Raw genomic sequence first — 26,418 nt, forward strand, 5'->3', positions numbered from 1 at the left:
AGGCCCTCCTAAAAAGATGTTCAACATTACTAGCTGTTAGGGAACTGCAAATTAATACCACGGTAACACCACACAGCCATCAGAATGGCTAAAATAAAGAACAGTGACACTACCAAAGGCTGACGAGGGTGCTGAGAAACTGGATCACTCATACATTTCTGCTGGGAATGTACAACGGCACAGCCACTACGGAAAACAGTTTGGCAGCTTCTTTAAAAACGGTACACACAAACTACCTTATAACCCAGAAACTTATCTGAGAAGCGAACACCATATTCACGCAAAGACCTGTGACTATAGTAACTTATTCATAACCACCAAAAACTGGAAACAACCCAGATGTCCTCCAATGGGCGAATATTTAAACAAATTGTGGTACATTCACACCACGAAGTACTACTCAACAACAGAAAGGAATGAACTATAGATACATGCAGTAACCTGTATGATTCTCCAGAGAATCATGCTAACTGAAAACACGCCAATCCTAAAAGGTTACATTGAGAAAATTACAGAAATGAAGAACAGACTGGTGGTAACCAATTGTTAAGGAAGGGTAAGGGCAGGAAGGAAGTGGGTGTAGCTATAAAAGGGCAACATCAGGGATCCTTGTATAGATGGAAACGTTCTGTAGTTTGGTTGTGATACTTACCATAGTTTTGAAAGATGTTACCATCAGGGGGAAAATGAGTACATAGGATCATGCTGTATTATTTCTTTCAGCTGCATGTGAATCTATAATTATCTCAAAATAAAAGTTTAAAAAAGGTCACTTGGCTATTTAAGGTGGGCCAAACTCATCCATGGGACTTATTCTCCCATTAGGCCTAGTTTGAATAGGGCTGGATACAAACTAAATGCAAAACATTTGTCTCACAGTCCTTATCTTCCTCTATTGTCTGATGTCCAGATGCTTAAATATTATTATAGAACTATCAGCCCAAGCCAACATCAAGCCAATAAAAGTGCATTAAAAAAAAAAAAGACCGAAGTCCTCATGGTAAACTTTGTACTTCTGGGATCTGCGTTTTGACCAAAAGGGGGTAACTGAGAAATTCTAATAAGGAAAATGATGTGATATTTAATTAAGGTAGAAGTGCCTGTAGAAGAATTCTGACAGATAATACACAGAGGCAGCATACCACAGCTAAAATCATAAGGCTTTGGGGGGAAATCCATAAATAACCAAAATTTCTTTCTCTGATAACTCTGATCAATAAATAACATGGTCTCTTTACCTACGATGTAGCAATTCATCATAGAGACTCATAGAGGGCAATTCATCATAATGTAGAGACTTTCTGCAGATACGCACTGGAAGATATGTTCAAAAAAATTCACTGCAGCAATGTGCACAATAGTAAAAAACTGAAAACAATCAAAATATCCATTAAAAAATTATAGATAGGGCTTCCCTGGTGGCGCAGTGGTTGAGAGTCCGCCTGCCGATGCAGGGGACTCGGGTTCATGCCCCCGTCCGGGAGGATCCCACATGCCGCGGAGCGGCTCGGCCCGTGAGCCATGGCCGCTGAGCCTGCGCGTCCAGAGCCTGTGCTCTGCAATGGGAGGGGCCGCAACAGTGAGAGAGGCCCGTGTACAGCAAAAAAAAAAAAAAAAAAAAAATTATAGATAAATAAACTGGGGAACACTCTCACATGGAACGTATACAGCAGTGAAAAAATGAGTACTAGCTAATGAAATTAAGTGTATTAATCTTAGAAACATAATATGTTTAGCAACACAAAAGATACAATCTTTTTGTAACTTACATTAAGTAGTAAAGCTATGAAAAGAGCAAGAGAATATTAAATACAAAGTTCAGAAGAATCATTATCTTTTCTTGGAGGAAAGGGCAGGAGGCAGTAGACAGCGAGAGAGAAGGAACCACAGAATCTGTGTATAAACTCTGCCTAAAACTTTGGCTGACTCCTAAATGACACATGCACAGGGCAGACTGCAAGCAGCCCAGCTAAAGATAAAAGAACCCATGTGAAACTGGTGCTCACAATTAAGAGAGTTTGTGGTTTGGGTCTCGTTTAGAAACATCTCAGAAAACAAAATGAAACAAACAAACAAGCATGCTTAGTCTTTTAGGTTGTTAGGTTGTATCACTGCCCTTCCAGAAAATACATTTTTAAAAACACAGAGAACAAACGTATGGATACCAAGGGGAAAACGGGTGGGGGATGGGATGCGTTGGGAGATTGGGACTGACATACATACACTATTGATACTATGTATAAAGTAGATAACTGGTGAGAGCCTACTGTATAGCACAGGGAACTCTACTCAGTGCTCTGTGGTGACCTAAATGGAAGGGAAGTACAAAAAAGAAGGGATATATGTATACGTATTGCTGATTCACTTTGCTGTACAGTAGAAACTAACACAATATTGTAAGGCAATTATACTGCAATAAAAATAAAAAAAAACATTATGCTGTTACAAACTAACTGTTTTTTTGAGCCAGAGGAAGGTATTGTTTACTAAGCACATGAGTTTACTAAGCACATAACACAGATAATAAGCAAAAGGAGTCCATCAGGTACAGATAAATCTTAACAACAAACACCAACTGGACAATGTGATACCAAGGTGAAAAAAATTTTGATACATACCTGAATTACTTCATAAAGATGTACCTGAACACTCCCTAATAAAAGAAGATATTTTGTACTGTCATGTTGCATTAGTTCCAAATAAATATTATTCTTCTCATCATCTTGACGTCGAGGAACCTTGATACAAAATACATATGAAAAGAAGCATTAAATTTTCAGTCTGAGTTTCAGACATAATTTCTGAACAAATACATCCATAAAATACACTTTTTGAAACACCCATTTTTTTGGAAACACCCATTTTTTGGAAACACCCATTGCCTATACACTCTCTTCTTAACTCTATTCAAAAGTTTAGCCTAAATACTCTACTGAAACTACATTATCAAAGGTAGTCCAGTAACCAATATCCAACCCAAATAATCTAGGTAATCCAAACATTTAATACCAAAAGACATCCAACATCCTTTTCTGTCTTTTTTCTTTTACTTTTTGATAAAGTATATCATTGTCTCAGCTTGAAACTCTCTTCCAACCTTGAGCTTTGTAACACAATACCATTATTATAAGACCTTTAAAGTTCATATACTCTTTTGCTAATTTGAAATAGATCTCATGCCTCCCCACCCTAATATTCTAGGTGCCCTTAAAAACATTTTTTAATTGAGATATTATTGACATATCACACTGTATTACTTTTAGCTGTACAACATAATGATTTGATATTTGTATAAATTATAAAATGATTATCACTGTAAGTTTAGGTAATATCCATCATCACACAGTTACAATTATTTTCTTGTGATGAGAACTTTTAAGATCTACTCTCTTAGCAACTTTCAAATATATAATACATTATTGTTAACTACAGTCACCTTGCTGTACATTAGATCTCAAGGACTTATTTATCTATTTATCTTATAACTGGAAGTTTGCACATTTTGACCACCTTCATCCATTTCACCCACCCCCAAACCCCACCTCTGGCAACCACCAATCTATTTGTTCTCTTTAACTATGAGTTCATTTTTTTTTCCTTCTTTTTTTTTTGGCTGCACCACACGGCTTGCAGGATCTTATTTCCCTGACCAGGGATTGAACCCGTGTCCTCAGCAGTGAAAGCACGGAGTCCTAACCCCTGGACCGCCAGGGAATTTCCTTATTTTATTTTTTTAGATTGTCCATATAAATGATCATACCATATTTTTCTTTCTCTGACTTATTTCACTTAGCATAATGCCCAAATCCAACCACGTTGTTGCAAATGGCAGGGTTTTTTCTTTTTTATGGCTGAGTAAGATTTCATTGTGTGTATATACCACATTTTTCTAATCCATTCACTGTGGATGGACACTTAGGTTGTTTCCACGTCTTGGCTATTGTAAGTGCTGCGATGAACATGAGGGTGCAGATACCTTTTTGAGACCATGATTTCATTTTCTTTGGATAAATACCCAGAGGAGGAATTGCTAGATCATCTGGTAGTTCTAGTTTTAATTTTTTGAGGAACCTCCATATTTATTTCCACAGTGGCTGCAACAATTTACATTCCTACCAGCAATGCACACGTGTTCCCTCTTCTCCACATCCTCACCAACATTTTAACAGGTGTGGGGTGATAGCTCACTGTGGTTTTGATTTGCATTTCTCTGATTATTACTGATGTTGAGTACCTTTTCATGGACCTGTTAGCCATTTGTATGTTTTCTTTGGAAGAATGTCTATTCAGATCCTCTACCCGTGTTTTAATTGGATTGTTTGGGTTTTTTTTTCTACTGAGTTGTAGTACTTTATATATTTTGGACATTAACCTCTTATCAGATATATGATTTGCAAATATTTTACTGCAGTCTGTAGGTTACATTTTCATTTTGTTGATCGCTTCCTCAGCCGTACAAAAGCTTTTTAGTTTAATGTAGTCCCACTTGTTTATTTTTGCTTTTGTTGCCTTTGCTTTTGGGGTCAAATCCAAGAAAAATCATTGCTAAGCCCAATGTCAAGGAATTACCTCCTATGTTTTCTTCAAGAAATTTTATGGTTTCAGGTCTTATGTTCAACTTTTTAATCTATTTTGAGTTTCTTTTTATGTATGGTATAAGATAGTGGTCCAGTTTCATTCTTTTGCCTGTGGCTGTCCAGTTTCCCCAACACCATTTACTGAAGAAACTGCCCTTTCCCCATTGTATATTCTTGGCTCCTTTATCATAAATTAATTGACCATATATATGTGGGTTTATTTGGGGGCTCTCTATTCTGTTCCTTTGAGCTACGTGTCTCTCTTTAAGCCAATAGCATATTGATTACTATAGTTTTGTAATATAGTTTGAAATCAGGAAGTGTGATGCCTCTAGCTTTAATCTTTCTCAAGATTGCCTTGGTTATTTGGGGTCTTTTGTGGTTACAACAAAATTTAGGATTGTTTTCCTATTTCTGTAAAAAGTGCCATTGGAATTTTGATAGAGATTGCATTGCTTTAGATAGTATGAACATTTTAACAGCATTAATTCTTTCAATCCATAAGCATGGAATACCTATCCATTTGTGTCTTCTTCAAATTCTTTTATCAATGTCATAGTTTTCAGTGTACAGGTCTTTCACCCCCTTGATTAAATTTTCCCTAGGTATTTTATTCTTTTTGATGCAATTGTAAATGAGACTTAATTTTTCTTTCTAACAATTTGTTATTAGTGTATAGAAATGCAACTGGTTTTGTATATTGATTTTGTATCCTGCAATTTTACTGAATTTATTAGTTCTAACAGGCTTTTTTGTGTGTGTGGAGTCTAGATTTTTCTATATATAAGATGATGTCATCTACAAATAGAGACAGTTTTTCTTCTTCCTTTCTAATCTGGATGCCTTTCATTTTTCCTTCCTAGCTGCTCCAGCTAAGACTTCCATTATCATGTTGAATAAAGTGGCAAGAGTGGGCAGCCTTGTTTTGTTCCTAATCTTAGAGGAAAAGCTTTCAGTTTTTCACCATTGAGTATAATATTACCTGTGGGTTTTTCATATATGGCCTTCATTATGTTGAGGTACATTCCCTTTTTACCCACTTTTTTGAGAGTTTTTGTCATGAATGGATGTTGAATTTTGACTGCATCTATTGAGATGATCATGTAATTTTTATCTTTTTTATTAATGTGGTGTATAATATAGACTGATTTGGAGATGTTGAACTACCCCTGCATCCCTGGAGAAAATCCTACTTAATCATATTAATGTAACATGCATGATGCTTTTAATGTATTGCTGAATTTGGTCTGCGAATCATTTGTTGAGGATTTTTGCATCCATGTTCATCAGGGATATTAGCCTGGAATTTTCTTGTAGTGTCCTTGTCTGGTTTTGATATCACAGTAATGCTGGCTTTGTAACATGAGTTTGGATGTGCTCCCTTCTCTTTTATTTTTTGGAAGAATTTGAGAAAGACTGCTATTAATTCTTCTTTAAATATTTGGTATGCCTTAGAAGCAAACACGAGTATTCCTTAGAAGTGCTACTTTCACCCTAGACCTCAAAAAAGGTCCACAAATAATTTTCCAAGGAAAATGAGCATACCAAATGCATACCAATGTTTCCTTCATTGATGAGCATACCAATGTTTCCTTCATTGATCACTTTCACCAATGATCTGTCCATTGGTGAAAGTGGGGTGTTAAAGTCCCCTACAATTAAAGTCCTCTACTATTATTGTGTTACTGTTGATTTCCCCTTTTATGGCTGTTAGCACTTGCCTTATGTATTGAGGTACTCTTATGTTGGGTGCATAAATGTTTACAATGGTTATATCTTCTTCTTGGATTGATCCCTTGATCATCACATAGAGTCTTTCTTTGTCTCTTGTAATAGTCTTTATTTTAAAGTCTATTTTGTCTGATATGAGAATTGCTACTCCAGCTTTCTTTTGATTTCCATTTGCATGGAATATCTTTTTCCATCCCTTCACTTTCAGTCTGTATGTGTCGCTAGGTCTGAAGTGGGTCTCTTGTAGGCAGCATATATATGGGTCTTATTTTTGTATCCATTCAGCCAGTCTATGTCTTTTGGTGGGAGCTTTTAATCCGTTTACACTTAAGGTAATTATCGATATGTATGCTCCTATTACCATTTTCTTAATTGTTTTGGGTTTGTTATTGTAGGTCATTTCCTCCTCCTGTGTTTCCTGCCTAGAGCAGTTCCTTTAGCATTTGTTGTAAAGCTGGTTTCGTGGTGCTGAATTCTCTTAGCTTTTGCTTGTCTGTAAAGGTTTTAATTTCTCCATCAAATCTGATGGAGGTCCTTGTTGGGTAGAGTAATCTTGGTTGTAGGTTTTTCCCTTTCATCACTTTAAAAATGTCCTGCCACACCTTTCTGGCTTACAGAGTTTCTGCTGAGAAATCAGCTGTTAACCTTATGGGGATTCCCTTGTATGTTATTTGTTGCTTTTTCCTTGCTGCTTTTAATATTTTTTCTTTGTATTTAATTTTTGATAGTTTGATTAATATGTGTCCTGGCATGTTTCTCCTTGGATTTATCCTGTATGGGACTCTCTGTGCTTCCTGGACTTGATTGACTATTTCCTTTCCCATATTAGGGAAGTTTTCAACTATAATCTCTTCAAGTATTTTCTCAGACCCTTTCTTTTTCTCTTCTTCTGAGAACCCTATAATTCGAATGTTTGTGTGTTTAATGTTGTCCCAGAAGTCTCTGAGACTGTCCTCAATTCTTTTCATTCTTTTTTCTTTATTCTGCTCTGTGGTAGTTATATATATTTCCACTATTTTATCTTCCAGGTCACTTATATGTTCTTCTGCCTCAGTTATTCTGCTATTGATTCCTTCTAGAGAATTTTTCATTTCATTTATTGTATTCATCAATGTTTGTTTGCTCTTTAGTTCTTCTAGGTCCTTTTTAAACATTTCTTGTATTTTCTCCATTCTATTTCCAAGATTTTGGATCATCTTTACTATCAATACTCTGAATTCTTTTTCAGGTAGACTGCCTATGTCCTCTTCATTTATTTAGTCTGGTGGGTTTTTACCTTGCTCCTTCATCTGTTGTGTGTTTCTCTGTCTTCTCATTTTGCTTAACTTACTGCATTTGGGATCCCCTTTTCACAGGCTGCAGTTCGTAGTTCCCATTGTTTTTGGCATCTGCTCCCAGTGGGTAAGGTTGGTTCAGTGGGTTGTGTAGGCTTCCTGGTGGAGGGGACTAGTGCCTGTGTTCTGGTGGATGAGGCTGGATCTTGTCTTTCTGGTGGGCAGAACCATGTCTGGTGGTGTGCTTTGGGGTGTCTGTGAACTTATGATTTTAGGCAGCCTCTCTGCCAATGGGTGGTGTTGTGTTCTTGTCTTGCTAGTTGTTTGGTATGGGGTGTCCAGCACTGTAGCTTGCTAGTTGTTGAGTGGAGCTGGGTATTAGTGTGGAGATGTAGATCTCTGGCAGAGCTTTCACCATTTGATATTACGTGGGGGTGGGAGGTCTCTGGTGGTCCAATGTTCTGGACTCAGCTCTCCCACTTCAGAGGCTCAGGCCTGACACCTGGCCAGAGCACCAAGACCCTGTCAGCCACACAGCTCAGAAGAAAAGGGAGAAAAAAATAGAAAGAAAGAAAAAAGAAAAATAAATAAACAAAAAGTTATTAAAATAAAAAAATTAAAAAGTAATAAAAAATTGAAAGAAATAAAGAGAGCAACCAAACCAATAAACAAATCCATCAATGACAACAAGTGCTAAAAACTATACTTAAAAAAAAAAAAAAAGGGAAAGACAGAACCCTAGGACAAATGGTAAAAGCAAAGGTATACAGACAAAATCACACAAAGAAGTATTCACATACACACTCACAAAAAGAGAAAAAGGAAAAAATATACATCTATATTTTATAAAAAGGAAGAGAGCAACCAAATCAATAAACAAATCTACCAATTATAATAAGCTCTAAATACTAAACTAAGATAAACATAAAACCAGAAACAAATTAGATGCAGAAAGCAAACCCCCAGTCTATAGTTGCTCCCAAAGTCCACCGCCTCAATTTGGGGATGATTCATTTTCTATTCAGGTATTCCACAGATTCAGGGTACATCAAGTTGATTCCGGAGATTTAATCCGCTGCTCCTGAGGCTGCTGGGAGAAATTGCCCTTTCTCTTCTTTGTTTGCACAGCTCCTGGGGTTCAGCTTTGGATTTTGCCCCACCTCTGTGTGTAGGTCGCCTGAGGGAGTCTGTTCTTTGCCCAGACGGGACAGGCTTAAAGTAGCAGCTGATTAGGGGGCACTGGTTCACTCAGGCTCAGGGGAGGGAGAGGTACGGAATGCGGGACGAGGCTGCAGCGGCAGAGGCCAGTGTGACATTGCGACAGCGTGAGGCACGCTGTGTGTTCTCCTGGGGAAGTTGTCCCTGGATCACAGGACCCTGGCAGTGGTGGGCTGCACAGGCTCCTGGGAGGGGAGGTGTGGATAGTGACCTGTGCTCGCACACAGGCTTCTCGGTGGCTGCAGCAGCAGCCTGAGCATTTCATGCCCGTCTCCGGTGTCTGTACTGAGAGCCACAGCTCATGCCTGTCTCTGGAGCTCATTTAGGCCGTGCTCTGAATCCCCTCTCCTTGCACACCCTGAAACAATGGTCTCTTGCCTCTTAGGCAGTTCCAGACGTTTTCCTGGACTCCCTCCTTGCTAGCTGTGGCGCACTAGCCCCCTTCAGGCTGTGTTCACGCAGCCAACCCCAGTCCTCTCCCTGGGATCTGACCTATAAAGAAGCCAGAGCCTCAGGTCCCAGCCCCCACCTGTCCCACCCTGGAGGGTGAGCAGACAAGCCTCTCAGGCTGGTGAGTGCCGCTCAGCACTGATCCTCTGTGCAGGAATCTTTCTGCTTTGCCCTCTGCATCCCTGTTGCTGAGCTCTCCTCTGTGGCTCCAACACCTCCCGCTGCCACCCCCCGTCTCCACCAGTTAAAGGGCTTCCTAGTGTGTGGAAGCTTTTCCTCCTTCACAGCTCCCTCCCAGAGGTGCAGGTCCCATCCCTATTCTTTTTTTTTTTTTTTTTCCGTTCCTATTCTTTTGTATCTATTTTTTCTTTTTTCTTTTGCCCTACCCAGGTACGTGGGGAGTTTCTTGCCTTTGGGGAAGTCGGAGGTCTTCTGCCAGCACTCAGTAGGTGTTCTGTATGAGTTGTTCCACATGTAGATGCATTTTTGATGTATTTGTGGGGAGGAAGGTGATCTCCATGTCTTACTCCTCTGCCATCTTGAAGGTCCCTCCCTTGCTGCTTTTAATATTTTTTCTTTGAATTTAATTTTTGTTAGTTTGATTAATATGTGTCTTGGTGTGTTTCTCCTGGGGTTGAACCTGTATGGGACTCTCTGTGCTTCCTGGACTTCAGTGACTATTTCCTTTCTCGTCTTAGGGAAGTTTTCCACTATAATCTCTTCAAATGATTTCTCAACCCTTTCTTTTTCTCTTCTTCTGTGACCACTATAATTCGAATGTTGGTGCATCTACTGTTGTCCCAGAGCTCTCTGAGATTGTCTTCAATTCTTTTCATTCTTTTTTCTGTATTCTGCTTCTTGGCTGTTATTTCCACCATTCTGTCTTCCAGCTCACTTATTCGTTCTTCTACCTAAGTTATTCTGTTATTGATTCCTTCTAGTGTATTTTTCATTTCAGTTATTGTGTTGTTCATCTCTGTTTGTTTGTTCTTTATTTCTTCTAGATCTTTGTTAAAAACTTCTTGTATTTTCTCAATCTGTGCCTCCATTCTATTTCTGAGATTCTGGATCATCTTTACTATCATTACTTTGAATTCTTTTTCAAGTAGACTGACTATTTCTTCTTCATTTATTTGGTCTTCTAGGTCTTTATCTTGCTCTTTCATCTGTGACATATTATTTTGCTGTCTTTTTTTTTTTTTTTTTTTTGGCTGCATTGGGTCCTCATTGCTGTGCGTGGGCCTTCTCTAGTTGCGGTGAGTGGGGGCTACTCCTTGTTAGGGTGCGCAGGCTTCTCATTGCAGTGGCTTCTCTTGTTGCAGAACACGGGCTCTAGGCGCACGGCCTTTAGCAGCTGTGGCATGCGGGCTCAGCAGTTGTGGTTTGCGGGCTCCAGAGCACAGGCTCAGTAGTTGTAGCACACAGGCTCAGTTGCTCTATGGCTTGTGGAATCTTCTCAAACCAGGGCCTGAACCCACGTCCCCTGCATTGGCAGGTGGACTCCCAACCACTGCACCAGCAGGGAAGCCCCTTTTTTCTTTTTTGATGAGTGGGATTGTGTTCCTGTCTTACTGGTTGTTTGACCTGAGGCTTCCAACACTGGAGTTTGTAGGCTGTTGGGTAGACCTGGGTCTTTGTTCTGAGATGAAGACCTCCAGGAGACCTCACTCCGATGAATAGTCCCTGAGGTCTCAGGTTCTCTGTTAGTCCAGTGGTTTGGACTTGGTGATCCCACTGCAGGAGCTTCGGTCTGACCCCCAGCTTGTGAACCAAGATATTGCAAGCCACACGGAGCAGCATAAAAAAAAAAAGGGGGGGGGGAGGGGGAGAACAATAACATAGTAAAAAATAAAATTAGACTAGATAACTAACAGATGTTAGAAAGAATATAAACATAAAAATATAGATGAAACAACAACCAGAAGGTAAAACAGAACCACAATAGTAAAAAAGAGGAGGAGAAAAAAAAAAAGCTGGAAAAGGCTTTGGCTGTGGAGGGCGGGGCCTAAGCAGGGGTGGGGTTTGGGTGATGGGTGGGGCCTATGCTTAGGACCCGCAGGGCTGGAAAAGGATCTTGGGGGTGTGGGCGTGGGGCTTAGGCTCAAAGGAACAGAAGGGACCCAGGCGTGCCTCCCGCCTCTGGTCTCAGAGGGCAGGGGAACCCATCTGGGAGCCCAGCAGGCTTCTTGGGCTGAAGTGGGCGGGGCAAATGCCTTCTGCTCCTCTCCTGCTACTCTGGTCCTGGAAGACCCCTCCTGCTTGCCTCTCCTGCTCTCCCCCAACCTCCCTCCTACGCCCCCAGGACCCACACGGCCTGAAGGGGGCCTCTGAGGGCATAGGACCTAGCCAAAGAGCTGAGCAGATTTCTCTGGCAGACTGGGCAGGGGATACACTGGGCATGCTCCCCCCGATCCAAGCCCCTAAGGGTCCCTCCTTGTGTGGGAACCCCTCCCCTCTCTCAGCCACCCTCAGGGGTGCCTGTCCTGTCCAGCTTCCACTTTTCCCCCACCTCAGTCCCCCCATGTCCTATCAGTTCGCTTGGGGGTTCCTCTCATCTCCTTGGGTGTCAAGGTCCCCCACAGCATCCTGCAGGTGCCCTAGTCGTGGGGAGATGCAAACTCCGCATCTTCCCACACTGCCATCTTGATCTGGGACAACATTAAATGCACCAAGATTCACATTATAGAGGTCCCAAAAGGAGAAGACAGAGAGAAACCACCTGAGAAAATATTTGAAGAGATAATAGCTAAGAAATTGCCTAACATGGGAAAGGAAACAGTCACCCATGTCCAGGAAGCACAGAGATTCCCAGGTAGGATAAACCCAAGGAGAAACATGCTGAGACACAAAGAATAAATTGACAAAAATTAAAGACAAAAAAAAAAAAATTAAAAGCAACAAAGGAAAAGCAACAGGTAACATGCAAGGGGATTCCCATAAGGTTATCAGCTGATTTCTCAGGAGAAACTCTCAGGCTAGAAGGGAGTGGCACGATATATTTAAAGTGATGAAAGGGAAGAACCTACAACAAAGAATACTCTACCCAGCAAAGCTCTCATTCAGATTCAATGTAGAAATCAGAAGCTTTACAGACAAGCCAAAGCTAAGAGAATTCAGCACCACCAGCCCAGCTTTGCAACAAATGCTAATGGAACTTCTCTAGATGGAAAAGAAAAGGCCACAACTAGGAACAAGTAAATTACAAATGGAAAAGCTAATCGGTAAAGGCAAACATACAGTAAAAGTAGGAAATGATCTGCACACAAATATATCAAAACCAGCGATTGTGAGAAGAGGAGAGCACAAATGCAGGATATTGGAAATGCATTATAAGACCAGCAACTTAAAACAATCTTGTTTATATACAGACTGTTATAGATACCAAATCTTCATGGCAACCCCAAAACCAAAAATCTACAATAGGTACACACACAAAATAGAGAAAGGAATCCAAGCACAACACTAAAATTAGTCATCAAATCACAAGAGAAGAGAACAAAAGAGTAAGGGAAGAAAAAAGACCTACAAAAACAAATCCAAAACAATTAACAAAATGGCAGTAAAAACATACATATCAATAATTACCTTAAACGTATTAAATGCTCCAACCAAAGATATAAACTGGCTGCATGGATACAAAAACAAGACCTGTATATATGCTGTCTATAAGAGACCCATTTCAGATCCAGGGACACACACAGACTGAAAGTGAAGGATACTACATAATGGTCAAAGGATCAATCCAAGAAGATACAACAATTGTAAATACATATGCATCCAACATAGGATCACCTCAATATATAAGGCAAATACTAACAGTCATAAAAGGAGAAACTGACAGCAACACAGTAGTAGTGGGGGACTTTGTTTTTTATAAATTTATTTATTTATATTTTATTTTTGACTGTGTTGGGTCTTTGTTGTTGCGCGCAGGCTTTCTCTAGTTGTGGCGAGAGGGGGCTACTCTTCATTGTGGTGAGTGGGCTACTCAGTGCAGTGGCTTCTCTTGTTGCAGAGCACAAGCTCTAGGCCATGCAGCTTCAGTAGTTGCAGCATGCAGGCTCAGTAGTTGTGGCTCATGGGCTCCAGAATGCAGGCTCAGTAGTTGTGGTGCATGGGCTTTAGTTGCTCCGTGGCATGTGGGATCTTCCCAGAGCAGGGCTTGAACCCATGTCCCCTGCATTGGCAGGCAGATTCTTAATGACTGCGCCACCAAGGAAGTCCCATAGTGGGGGACTTTAACACCCCACCTCCATCAATGGACAAATCATCCAGACAGAAAATCAATAAGGAAACACAGGCCTTAAAAGACACATTAGACCAGATGGACTTGATATTTTGATATAAATTGATATTTATAGAGCATTCCACCCAAAAGCAGCAGAATACACAATCTTCTCAAGTGCATATGGAACATTCTCCAGGACTGATCACATACTGGGCCACAATGCAAGCCTCAATAAATTTTAAAAAACTGAAATCATATCAAGCAGTTTTTCTGACCACAACACTATGAAATTAGAAATCAACTACAAGAAAAAAACTGTAAAACACATAAACAGATGGAGGCTAAACAATATGCCACTAAACACCCAATGGATCACTGAAGAAATCAAGGAAGAAATTTAAAAATACCTAGAGACAAATGAAAAACTGGACAGCTACATGTAAAAGAATGAAATTAGAACACTCCCTAACACCATACACAAACATAAACTCCAAATGGATTAAAGACCTAAATGTAAGACCAGACACTATAAAACTCTTAGATGAAAACACAGGTAAAACACTCTTTGACATAAACCACAGCAAGAACTTTTTTGACCCACCTCCTAGAGAAACGAAAATAAAAACAAAAATAAACAAATGGGACTTAAACACAAAAGCTTTTGCACAGCAAAGGAAACCATAAACAAGACAAAAAGACAACCCTTAGAATGGGAGAAAATATTTGCAAATGAAACAACAGACAAAGGATTAATCTCCAAAATATACAAACAGCTCATGGAGCTCAATATCAAAAAAACAAAAAATCCAGTTAAAAAATGGGCAGAAGACCTAAACAGACATTTCACCAAGGAAGACATACAGATGGCCAAGAGGCACATGAAAAGATGCTCAATGTCACTAATTATTAGAGAAATGCAAATCAAAACTACAATGAGGTATCACCTCACACCTGTCAGAATGGCTATCATCAAAAAATCTAGAAACAGTAAATGCTGGAAAGGGTGTGGTGCAAAGGGAACTCTCCTGCACTGTTGGTGGGAATGTAAATTGATACAACCACTATGGAAATAAACAGTATGGAGATTCCTTAAAAATCTAAAAACAGAAATACCATATGACCCAGCAATCCCACTACTGGGCATATACCCTGAGAAAACCATAATTCAAAAAGAATCATGTACCACAATGTTCATTGCAGCTCTATTTACAATAGCCAAGACATGGAAGCAACCTAAATGTTCATCAACAGATGAATGGATAAAGAAGTTGTGGCACATATATACAATGGAATATTACTCAGCCATAAAAAGAAATGAAATTGAGTTACTTGTAGTGAGGTGGATGGACCTAGAGTCTGTCACACAGAGTGAAGTAAGTCAGAAAGAGAAAAACAAATACTGTATGCTGACACATATATATGGAATCTAAAAAAAAATTGGTACTGATGAACCTAGTTGCAAGGTAGGAATAAAGATGTAGACATAGAGAACGGACTTGAGGACACGGGGTGCGAGAGGGAAGCTGGGGTGAAGTGAGAGTAGCATCGACATATATACACTACCAAATGTAAAACATTTAGCTAGTGGGAAGCAGCAGCATAGCACAGAGAGATCAGCTTGGTGCTTTGTGATGACCTCGAGGGGTGGGATAGGAAGGATGGAGGGAGGCTCAAAAGGGAAGGGATATGGGGACATATGTATGCATATGGCTGATTCACTTTGGTGTACAACAGAAACTAACAAAGTATTGTGAAGCAATTATACTCCAATAAAGATCTATTAAAAAAAAGATTTAGAAAAATAGAGACAAATGAAAACAAAAGCACGATGATCCAAAACCTATGGCACACAGCAAAAGCAGTTCTAAGAGGGAAGTTTATAGTGATACAAGCTTACCTCAGGAAACAAGAAAAATCCCAAATAAAAACCTAATCTTACACCTAAAGCAACTAGTGAAAGAAGAACACACAAAACCCAAAGTTAGCAGAAGGAAAGAAATCATAAAGATCAGAGAGGAAATAAATGAAATAGAGACAAATAAAACAACAGAAAAGATCAATGAAACTAAAAGCTGGTTCTTTGAAAAGATAGAATTGATAAACCTTTAGACACACTCTTCAAGAAAAAAAGGTGGAGTGCTCAAATCGATAAAATTAGAAATGAAAAAGAAGAAGTTACAATGGCCACCACAGAAACACGAAGGATCTTAAAAGACTACTACAAGCAACTATATGCCAGTAAAATGAACAACCTGGAAGGAATGGACAAATTCTTAGAAAGGTGCAGTCTCCCAAGTCTGAACCAGGAAGAAATAGAAAATATGAACAGACACAATCACAAGTACTAAAATTGAAACTGTGACTAAAAAAAAACCTCTCATTTTGTTTATGGTTTCCTTTTCTGTGCAAAAGGTTTTAAGTTTAATTAGGTCCCATTTGTTTACTTTTGTTTTTATTTCCATTACTCTAGGACATGGATCCAAAAAGATATTGCTGCAATTTATGTCAAAGAGTGTCCTGCCTATGTTTTCCTCTAGGAGTTTTATAGTATCTGGTCTTACATTTATGATAAAAACTGCAGAAAGTGGACATAGCAGGAACATACCTCAGCATAATAAAGGCTATATATGACAAACCTACAGCTAACATCATACTCAATGGTTAAAGCTGAAAGCATTTCCTCCAAGATCAGGAACAAGACCAGGATGTCCACTTTCACCACTTTTATTCAACATAGTTTTTGGAAGTCCTAGCCATGGCAAGCAGAGAAGAAAAACAAATTTAAAGAATCTGAATTGGAAAAGAAGCAGTAAAACTGTCACTGTGCAGATGACATGATACTATACAGAGAAAATTCTAAAGATGCTACCAGAAAACTACTAGAGCTCATCAATGAATTTGGTAAAGTTAAAAAATTAATACACAGAAATCTGTTACATTTCTATACACTAACAATGAAAGATAAGAAAGAGAAATTCAAGAAACAATCCTATTTACCACTACATCAAAAAGAATAAAATAAACCTACCTAAGGAGGCAAAAGACCTGTACTCTGAGAACTGTAAGACGCTGATGAAAGAAACTGAAGATGACACAAACAGATGGAAAGATATACCATGCCCTTGGATTGGAAGAATGAATATTGTGAAAATGACTATACTACCCCAAGCAATCTACAGATTCAATGCAATCCCTATCAAATTACCAATGGCGTTTTTCACAGAACTAGAGCAAAAATTCTCAAAATTTGTATGGAGACACAAAAGACCCCAAATAGCCAGAGCAATCTTGAGAAAGAAAAACAGAGCTGAAGGAATCAGGCTCCCTGACTTCAGACTGTACTACAAAGCTACAGTAATCAAAACAGTATGGTACTGGCACAAAAACAGAAATATAGATCAATGGAACATGATTGAAAGTCCAGAAATAAATGCATGCACCTATGTTCAATTAATCTATGACAAAGGAGGCAAGATTATACAGTGGAGAAAAGATAGTCTCCTTAATAAATGGTGCTGGGAAAACCAGACAGCTACATGTAAAAAAATGAAATTAGGACATTCTCTAACACTATAAACAAAAATAAATGCAAAATGAATTAAAGACCTAAATGTAAGACTGGATCCTATAAAACTCTTAGAGGAAAAAATAGGCAGAACTCTCTTTGACATAAATCACCACACTTAACTTTTTCAATCCATCTCTTAGAGTAATGGAAATAAAAACAAAAATAAACAAATGGGATATAATTAAACTCAAAAGCTTTTGCACATCAAAGGAAACCATAAATAAAATGAAAAGACAACCCACAGAATGGAAGAAAATATTTACAAACGATGAGACTGACAAGGGATAAATCTCCAAAATTTACAAACAGCTCATTCAGCTCAATAACAAAAAAGCAAACAACCCAATCAAAAAAATGGGCAGAAGACCTAAACCAACATTTCTCCAAAGATGACAAACAGATGGCCAAGAGGCACATGAAAAGATGCTCAACATCGCTAATTATTAGAGAAAGGCAAATCAAAACTACAGTGAGGTATCACCTCAAACCAGTCACAATGGCCATCATCAAAAAGTCTACAGACAATAAATGCTGGAGAGGGTGTGGGGAAAAGGGAACCCTCTTGCACTGTTGGTGGGAATGTAAATTGGTACAGCCATTATGGAGAACAGTATGGAGGTTCCTTAAAGAACTAAAAATGAAGCTACCATATGATCCAGCAATCCCACTCCTGGGCATATATCCAGAGAAAAACAAATATTCAAAAGGATACATGCATGCCAATGTTCACTGCAGCGCTGTTTACAATAGCCAAGACATGGAAGCAACCTAAATGTTCATTGATGAAGGAATGGATAAAGAAGATGTAGTACATATATACAATGGAATATTACTCAGCCATTAAAAAGAATGAAATAATGCCATTTGTGGCAACATGGATGAACCTGGATATTATCACACTAAATGAAGTGAGAAAGACAAATATCATATGATATCCCTTATACATGAAATCTAAAAAAATATATACAAATGAACTTATTTACAAAACAGAAACAGACTCAGAGACTTAGAGAACGAAATTATGGTTACCACTGAGGAAGGGTGTGGAGGGAGGGATAGACTGGGAGTTTGGGACTGACATGTACAGACTGCTATATTTAAAAATAGATAACCAGCAAAGACCTACTGTATAGCACAGGGAATGCTGCTCAATATTCTGTAATAAGGACCTCCCTGGTGGCGCAGTGGTTAAGAATCCAATGTAGGGGACACAGGTTCGTTCCCTGATCCAGGGAGATCCCACAGAGACACTAAGGCTGTGTGCCACAACTACTGAGCCTGTGCTCTAGAGCCCGTGACCATAACTACAGAGCCCGCATGCCACAACTACTGAAGCCCACGTGCCTAGAGGCTACGCTCCACAACAAGAAAAGCCACCACAGTAAGAAACCCATGCACCACAACGAAGAGTAGCCCCCACTCGCCGGCAACTAGAGAAAGCCTGTGTGCAGCAATGAGGACCCAACACAGCCAAAAATTAATTAATTAATTTAAAAATATTCTGTAATAACCTAAACGGGAAAAGAATTTGAAAAATAGATACATGTATATGTATAACTGAATCACTTTGCTGTATATCTGAAACTAACACAACATTGTTAATCAACTATACTCCAATATATAATTTAAAAAATTTAAATGTATATATGTAAAAAAAAAACAATCTAGTCTTTCGGAGAACATTTCTAAAATAGTCTTTTTATTTATTTTCTTCTTTTCAATAGTCTTTTATTTTTACCCATATATTTACCATTACCAGTGTTCTTCATTCCTTCCTGTGAATCTGGACTTCCATTTGGGATCAACCTTCCTTTGATGTTTATTAAAATGATACAAACCCTCAGCTTTTGTCTTTCACAGTCTTTTAGGAGAATACTTTCATTGGATTTAGAAATCTAGGTTGACCTTATTTTTACCACTTGAAAGACGGCATTTGCTTGACACCTGACCTCCACTTCTTTAAAATTTTTATTTATTTATTTAATTTATTTGGCTGTGTCAGGTCTTAGTTGAGGTATGCAGGATCTTTGTTGTGGCACATGGGATCTTTTGTTGTGGTACACGGGCTCTTTGTTGCGGCACATGGGCTCTAGTGCACGTGGGCTCAGTAGTTGTGGCACACAGACTTAGTTGCCCCATGGCACATGGGATCTTAGTCACCCAACCTGGGATCAAACCCGCGTCCCCTGCATTGGAAGGCAGATTCTTAACCACTGGACCACCAGGGTAGTCCCTGACCTCCACTGTTTCTGATGGGAAGTATGCTGTTATTCTTACTGTTGTTCACTTGAATGTCATGTGTTTTTTCCCTCTGGCTACCTTTAAGATTTTCTTTTTCATTTTCATTTTTAGCAGTTTGACTATGATGTATTTTGGTGTGATCGTCTTTGTATTTATTTTGCTTGAGGTTCACTGAGTTTCTTGAATCTATAGATTGATGTCTTTCATCAACTTTGGAAAATGTTTGGCAGAGAAAATTCTAAAGTATTAAATACTCTAAATACTTCCTCTTCTTTCCTTCTGGCATGTAATTACACATCTATAAATTGAGTGATATTGCCCACTGGTCTCTTCCATTTTTCAATCTTTTTTCTCTCTAAGCCCCAATTTGAATGATTTCTATTGACTTGTCTTTCAGTTAACAGATCCTTCTGTTCTGTTCAGAATGCTTTGAAACATTTCAAATGAATTTTTCATGTCAAAATTATATTTTTCATATCTAGAATCTCCATTTGGTTCTTTTTAGTTTCCATTCTCTTCAAAATTCCCATTGTGATCATCCATTTTGTCCTCCTTTTCCACTTTGACACATTTATGATAGTTATAATGTTCCAGTCTGCAGATTCAAACATTTGGGTCACCTGTGGGTTTACCCCTATTGTCTGTTTTTATTTCCCCATGAATAGCAATTCTTTATTATATGATGGGCATTGTGAAGGATATGTAATAGAGACTCTGGGTTTTTTTGTTTTTGTTTTTTTTGTGTGGTACGCAGGCCTCTCACTGTTGTGGCCTCTCCCGTTGCGGAGCACAGGCTCCTGACGCGCAGGCTCAGCAGCCATGGCTCGTGGGCCTAGCCACTCCGCGGCATGTGGGATCCTCCCAGACCGGGGCACAAACCCGTGTCCCCCGCATCAGCAGGTGGACTCTCAACCACTACGCCACCAGGGAAGCCCGAGACTCTGGGTTTTTATATCTTCCTCTAAGAACTACTGAGTTCTTTTCTGGAAGGCAATCAACTACTGGAAGATCATCTTGATTCTATGAAAAAGTTTGAGGATAGGTCTGTTTCACTTTTTGTCTTTAGTCCTAGTAGGTTTAACCCTTACTCTTAGGATATGATCCTTATTCCTAAGACCTGGCCTTTCTGGGATCTCAACTGAATACTGAGCATGTTCAACAAGTTCTCTCCACTTTAGCTGCATCAGACTCTGAATTTGTGACTTCTGAAATCTCTATTCAGCTCTCAGCTCTCCAGCACTTGTTCTCTGTAATTTCTCCTACAAACTCCCCTTGCACATGCACACTTTAGGATCCAGCCAAGAACCTGAGTGGAAAACCTACACAGATTTCTAGCGCTCCTTATCTGCTGCTCCCTCCTCTCTAGTACCCTGCTTTACAAATTCCAGCCACCTTAGCAGCCCAAAACTCATCTGTTTCCTCTGCTCAGCCTCTGCTTCCTCCACCCAGAAAGACTGTTACTTTCTGCTTGGGTTTCACTTCTCTGTGCCAGATTTGCTGCCAGACAGAAAGCTATTGTAAACGTGGAGCTCACCTCTTGTGCCTCCCTTCTCTTAAGGATTGCAGCCCTCCAAATTCCCATTGTCAAATACCAAAACATAGTTGCTTCATATATTTTACTAGTTTTAGGCTTGTGTAGAAGAGAAGAGTAAATCTACTATCAACTGCTAAGGCATGGCCGGAACAGAAATCCTCTACTATTCATTCTTTGATATGAGTTTTGTTTTAACATCACTTACCCAACAGCTTTCCAGAACAATTAAACTAGGTTAAATCCACTTGCTATTCCTTTTTATTTTTTGGTGTGTATGTTTTTATTTTTAACCTAGATCTACTTTGTAAGCTTTAGCAAATTAACTTCCTAGAGTATATACAGTATAATTTTATTTTATCCTAGTTAGGTAGTACATAGTTTAAAAGTCAAACAGTTTTACAATGGCTAAATCAAAGAAATGTTTTTTCTCCCACTTGTATTAACCGTTTTTTCCCCTATATTTTAGGATGTTTCAACATCTTAAAAAGCTTGCTGGCCAGGGAGAGAATTTCCCTCCCCAGGCTAGCCAGATCCTAGAGATAGGAAAGGGCTTGGCTTGATAGTAGCACATCTTTCATAGGCTAACTAACCAATCTCAAGTCTATAGCCCTAACCACCTCCTTATCTCTCACATGGAACCAATATTTCCCCTGCCCTAAATCATCCCAGGGCCAGGTACCAGGCAACTAGAGACTATACTACAGCCCAAAGCCTGCTGGAATTATTCAGACTAGTCAATTCTAAACTGTTGAATTCCACCCTGCATTACCTTTCTCAAGGAAACCCCAATAAAGGCTTTGGCTTGGGCTCTCCCCTTGCTTCTGTCTTCTGCCCCCTGACCACCCTGAAACTTCCGGGATGGTGTGGTGTGGTGTGTCCCTTTTTCTCAGGAAATATAAATAATAAATTCTTCCTTCAACGGCATTACCCTCTCTATGTCGTCATTCAGTCATACTTCCATAAATTCAATCCCAGGTATAATTTAGTACACTACCCAACCCACTACCTAATTTTCACTCTTCAGAGGCCACCTTTCAACCTTTTTAAGGGATTTCTCTGGTTTGGGGCATAAAATCATGTTACTAATTACTTTTTTTTTTCTTTTTAGTTTTTAGATACTATCTATTTTTTAACTGAAGTACAGTTGATGCATAATATTATATAAACTACAGGTGTACAACATAGTGATTCACAGCTTTTAAAGGTTGTACTCCATTTATAGTTATTATAAAATATTTGTTATATTCCCCATGTTGTACAATATATCCTTGTAGCTTGTTTTATACCTAATACTTTGTACCTCTTAATTCCCCACCCCTATTTTGCCCCTTCCCCTTCCCTCTCCCCACTGGTAACCACTAGTTGGTCCTCTGTATCTATGAGTCTTCTTCTTTTTTGTTATATTCACTAGTTTGTTGTATGCTTTTAGATCTCACGTATAAGTGATATCATACAGTATTTGTCTTTCCTGACTTATTTCACTTAGCATAATGCCCTCCAAGTCATCCATGTTGCTGCAAATGGTAAAGTTTCATTCTTTTTTATGGCTGAGTAGTATTCCATCATGTGTATGTACATGTATATATGTATGTATGTATATATATCTTCTTTATCCATTCATCTGTTGATGGACATTTAGGTTGCTTCCATATCTTGGCTACTGTAAATAATGCTACTATGAACATTGAAGTCATGTATATATCATCTACTGACTGCTTATTGTGGAAGAAAAATATTCACTCTCAACATCCTCCTCCCCCAATTTTCACGTTTCTTTTCCCCTCAGTCCTCCAGTATATTATATATCATTTTTTTGTTAGAATAATACTTAGTGTTTATATTATTATGTATATGTAACTATTTTTCAGGGTTTAATAATATACTTACAATGATCATATTTCTTGCCCTGTATCATTTTTTAATTTCCCTGGAGTTAATATGTGTCTTGCATTTTTATGTTTCTTTGTTTGCTTGTACATTTTCTATGTAAATATTACTAGGTTATTCCCAAACTTTCCATTAGAGTTCCACTAAAACTCTCCTCTTATTATACTCAAACTAATAGCGCCTATTAAAATAAATATAGGAAAAATATTTTGATTATGCTAAAAATCACCCTATTAATTTATATTGTTTTCCAGTATTAATTTCAAGTTTTATTTAAATGGACATATAGCCACAAAATTATTGAAAACTTGGCAATGAAGTCTAGGAAAATTACTGGCAAAGTAAAAGAAATAATATGGATTGCCTCTAGCAAAACAATGCTTTTTTAAAAACTATGTTTAAAGAACCGTCTTCAATACTCAACAGTTAAGCAAAATGAAGTTTGAAAAAATATATATATATACGTATATATGGTATAGAGGAAATGTTTTAGGATTTCACTAAAATTCAACTAATGTAATAAAACTATCAGGAAACAACTGGACAAATCAAGGAATCCTACAGCTAAATGAAATAGTGTCACTCATTTTAAAGACAACTCTGAGATACATTTAAGATTCTAAGAAGCTTAACTGTAAACAGAAGCAAACTCAGCATAGCAAGCTCTGGTGTGAGAGGTGGTTTAATGAAGCCAGACTGACTGCATTCTCAGCTCCACCAACTACTAGTTCTATGACCTTAAGAAAGTTCTTTAAACCTTACAGTATCTGTTTCCTCATCTGCAAAATAAAGATGATAATAAGAGTATATATATATATTGAAGGGTTATAAAGACTAAATAAGCTAATCCGTGCGAAAGTAATTAGAGAGAGTCTATATAAGAAGAAAGGAGAGAGGGAAAGGAGGAGATGGAAAAAAAAAGGGTGTGCTATGCACTGAACGTTTGTGTCCCCTCAAAATTCATATGTTGAAGTCTAAATCTCCAATGTGATGGTATTTGTAGGTGGTGTGTTTGGGAGGTCACTAGGTCATGAGAATGGAGCCCTCATGAATCTGATTACTGTCCTTATAAGGAACTTCTCACCTTCCAGAAAGGTGAGAAATAAAGGTTTGTTGTTTAAGCCACCCAGTCTATGGTAATTTGTTATAGTAGTCCACGCTGACTAAGGCAGGTGTAAGAGGGCAAATGGGAGGGGAAGACTAAGACAGAGAAAAATGCATCCATGCGTGATAAACACTCAGAATCACTGACAGCAAGATCTCAGAGAACACCATGATTATGTATTCTACAGTAAACTCTAAAAACATCAATATAGCCTATAATACAGAAATAAAATACTGTAAAGTATCAAATAAAAGAACATTGCTTTTGTTTCTTTCCTGTCCCCTGGAAAAAAAAAAGACATTGTTAGTGTAGAACGTTTGAAACTATAAAAATGCATTCTTTTATTTAGAAGAGAAATTTAACATTACCTGTACAGAAAAATATTTCACTTCATCAAATATAATTACAGTGTCCTCTTCATTGTTTGGGGGTAGCAAGCTATACTTTTTTGTACATTTCACCACGTTGTTAATAGAGACGCGAATGAACAAATTACTGTAATGTTGTAAACCGACTGAAAATACATATTTAGGAAGCAAATTTTGTTGTAATTGAACAGTAACACATTGTAAAATTAATCCATTAAACAATTCAGGCCAAAACCTAAGAATAAATCAAATAAAGAAAGAAATTATAGAGCATATTAAACAATAAGGAAAGTCTTTTAAAATAGTATTTTTGCCCATCAGTGGTAGGTACAATATAAGTATGAAAAGAAGGTTGATTCTTTTCTTCCTTAGATTACTTCTCATATTTTTATCCTCACATTTCCATTATAATTCTTTTGCAGATTTTCCTATATATTATTTTTAAGGTGACTAACCATTTCCAATACATACTTGAAAATTTTTTTCTAAGTGTAATTACATAGAAATTTAAAACTTCAAAAAATATGTCACTTCAGAGTAATTTATTCTTAATTTTAGGACAACAAAATTTAAAGCAGCATTCTACTTTGCAATCCACTTCACTATATACTTCACTTATACTATATTGGTCTGTATTTTTATCTTTCATAGCACTCCATGAATTAAAAGGATTTTGTTTTATGATTTAATTATCTTCAAAACTCTATTTAGAATTCTCTTCAATAGTTCACTTTATTTACAAAAGAAACATCAAGTCTTCATAATGAGACTGGCTTTATGCCATGACAGATCTAATAATAAGCATTCAGCTTATTTAAAGGCACCGAGAAAAATAAACCCTGTAAACAGTGTTTGAGAAGCAAAGTTATTAATTAGAAATAAATTAGTATTATCATCCAAGAAGATACGTATATTTTCTTTAACTTACATGATGATCGAGGTGGATTACAGATACCTAAAAATCTTTTGTCACTCTCCACATCAAAAAGTGGAGTTTATTTTCCTCTGCTCTTTAATCTGGCCTGGTCCTGTGACTACTTTAACATGCAACTGACGTGACCAGGGCTGAGACTCGGATAGGGTGGCACTACCCAGGGTACAAAATTTAAGTGGACACCAAAAACTTCAGTAATCAATATTTTAATGTATTATTTTTAAATCAAAATTAATGCAGAAAAAAATGTTTAATGATGAAAGACAAGACCCTAGGACTACATGGAAAGAAAGGTCTAACCCTTTCAGCATCTCAGCTAAGTCCAGTCTTTCAGGCATTCTCACTAAGGCACCAGACATGTAAATGAGCCGTTTTAGGTATCCCAGCCCTTTTGAACTGCAGCCCCAGCTGGGATAATGTGAAGCAGAAGAACCACCTAGTGAATGTACAGATAGTGATTGGTAATAAAATGGTTAATGTTTTAAGCCACTGAGTCTTAGAGTGTTTTGTAAGGCAGCAATATATAACAGAAACAGTGATATATGATCACAGTATGGTTCTTAAATCAAAAGAAAGGATACTCTTAGGCGTAAAATGTTTGCACTTCTTTACATGAATGGCTAGGCAGCCAACCTATAACAATCAAAATAAAAACACAGCAAATTAAGTTTTAAAAGTTAACTTTTCTTCCATTTTACTCTCACCAAACTAAATTTTTTTAAAAGTTTCACTTTGTTAGTTTTTCTCATTAGAAATATTTTTTCTTATTAGAAATATCTAGTTACAGAAAACACCAGAAAGCAGAAAAACAGGCAAGATTTGTTCAAAGTAAACTTAAAACAAACAAGAATACAAAGAAAAAATGGTTCATTTATTAACTTCAATCCAAATATCATGCTTTGAATCATTTTTATTTTACATTAGGTGAGAACTGATACAACATAGCATCTTGCATATAACAAGAAATATGCCTTGCTTCAGATAAGCTTTTTTATTCTGTGTCCTAAAACCACTGTATTCATTCAACAATCATGCACTGACTATAATATGTCAAGGGCTGTGAAATACTCATTCTCTCTTGTACAAAGTGTTTCCAGATGTTAAGAAAAATTGTATTTTGTGTTTAACCATAAAATCAAGTACAAAATTAATACAAGAATACTTGAATACTATTAGCCAAATGTAAGCCATTTGATCTTAATTCAGCCATGTTTGGTCTTAAAAACCAAGTAAAAACAAGAGCAATATTACATTAAATATCTGTGAAACAAAATAAATGGCCCAATAGTAGTTTTAAATATAG

At 37.9% G+C, this 26,418-nt stretch overlaps 1 protein-coding gene across 1 annotated transcript in view; it reads right to left on the reverse strand.

Annotated features, from left to right (window-relative positions):
• LOC136125752 (cation channel sperm-associated targeting subunit tau-like) overlaps positions 1 to 26,418 on the reverse strand; it is a 75,140-nt gene that overhangs the window by 26,452 nt on the left and 22,270 nt on the right. Inside the window, exons 3-5 of the mRNA XM_065880730.1 lie at positions 25,697 to 25,748; positions 24,182 to 24,327; positions 2,619 to 2,738 (exon numbers count right to left, since the gene is read on the reverse strand). Of these exons, the coding sequence (XP_065736802.1) occupies positions 2,619 to 2,738; positions 24,182 to 24,327; positions 25,697 to 25,748 (318 nt within the window). The remainder of the gene's footprint in view (positions 1 to 2,618; positions 2,739 to 24,181; positions 24,328 to 25,696; positions 25,749 to 26,418) is intronic.

The sequence above is a fragment of the Phocoena phocoena genome, chromosome 7 (assembly GCF_963924675.1).
Source record: "Phocoena phocoena chromosome 7, mPhoPho1.1, whole genome shotgun sequence".
NCBI classification, from domain to species: Eukaryota; Metazoa; Chordata; class Mammalia; order Artiodactyla; family Phocoenidae; genus Phocoena; species Phocoena phocoena.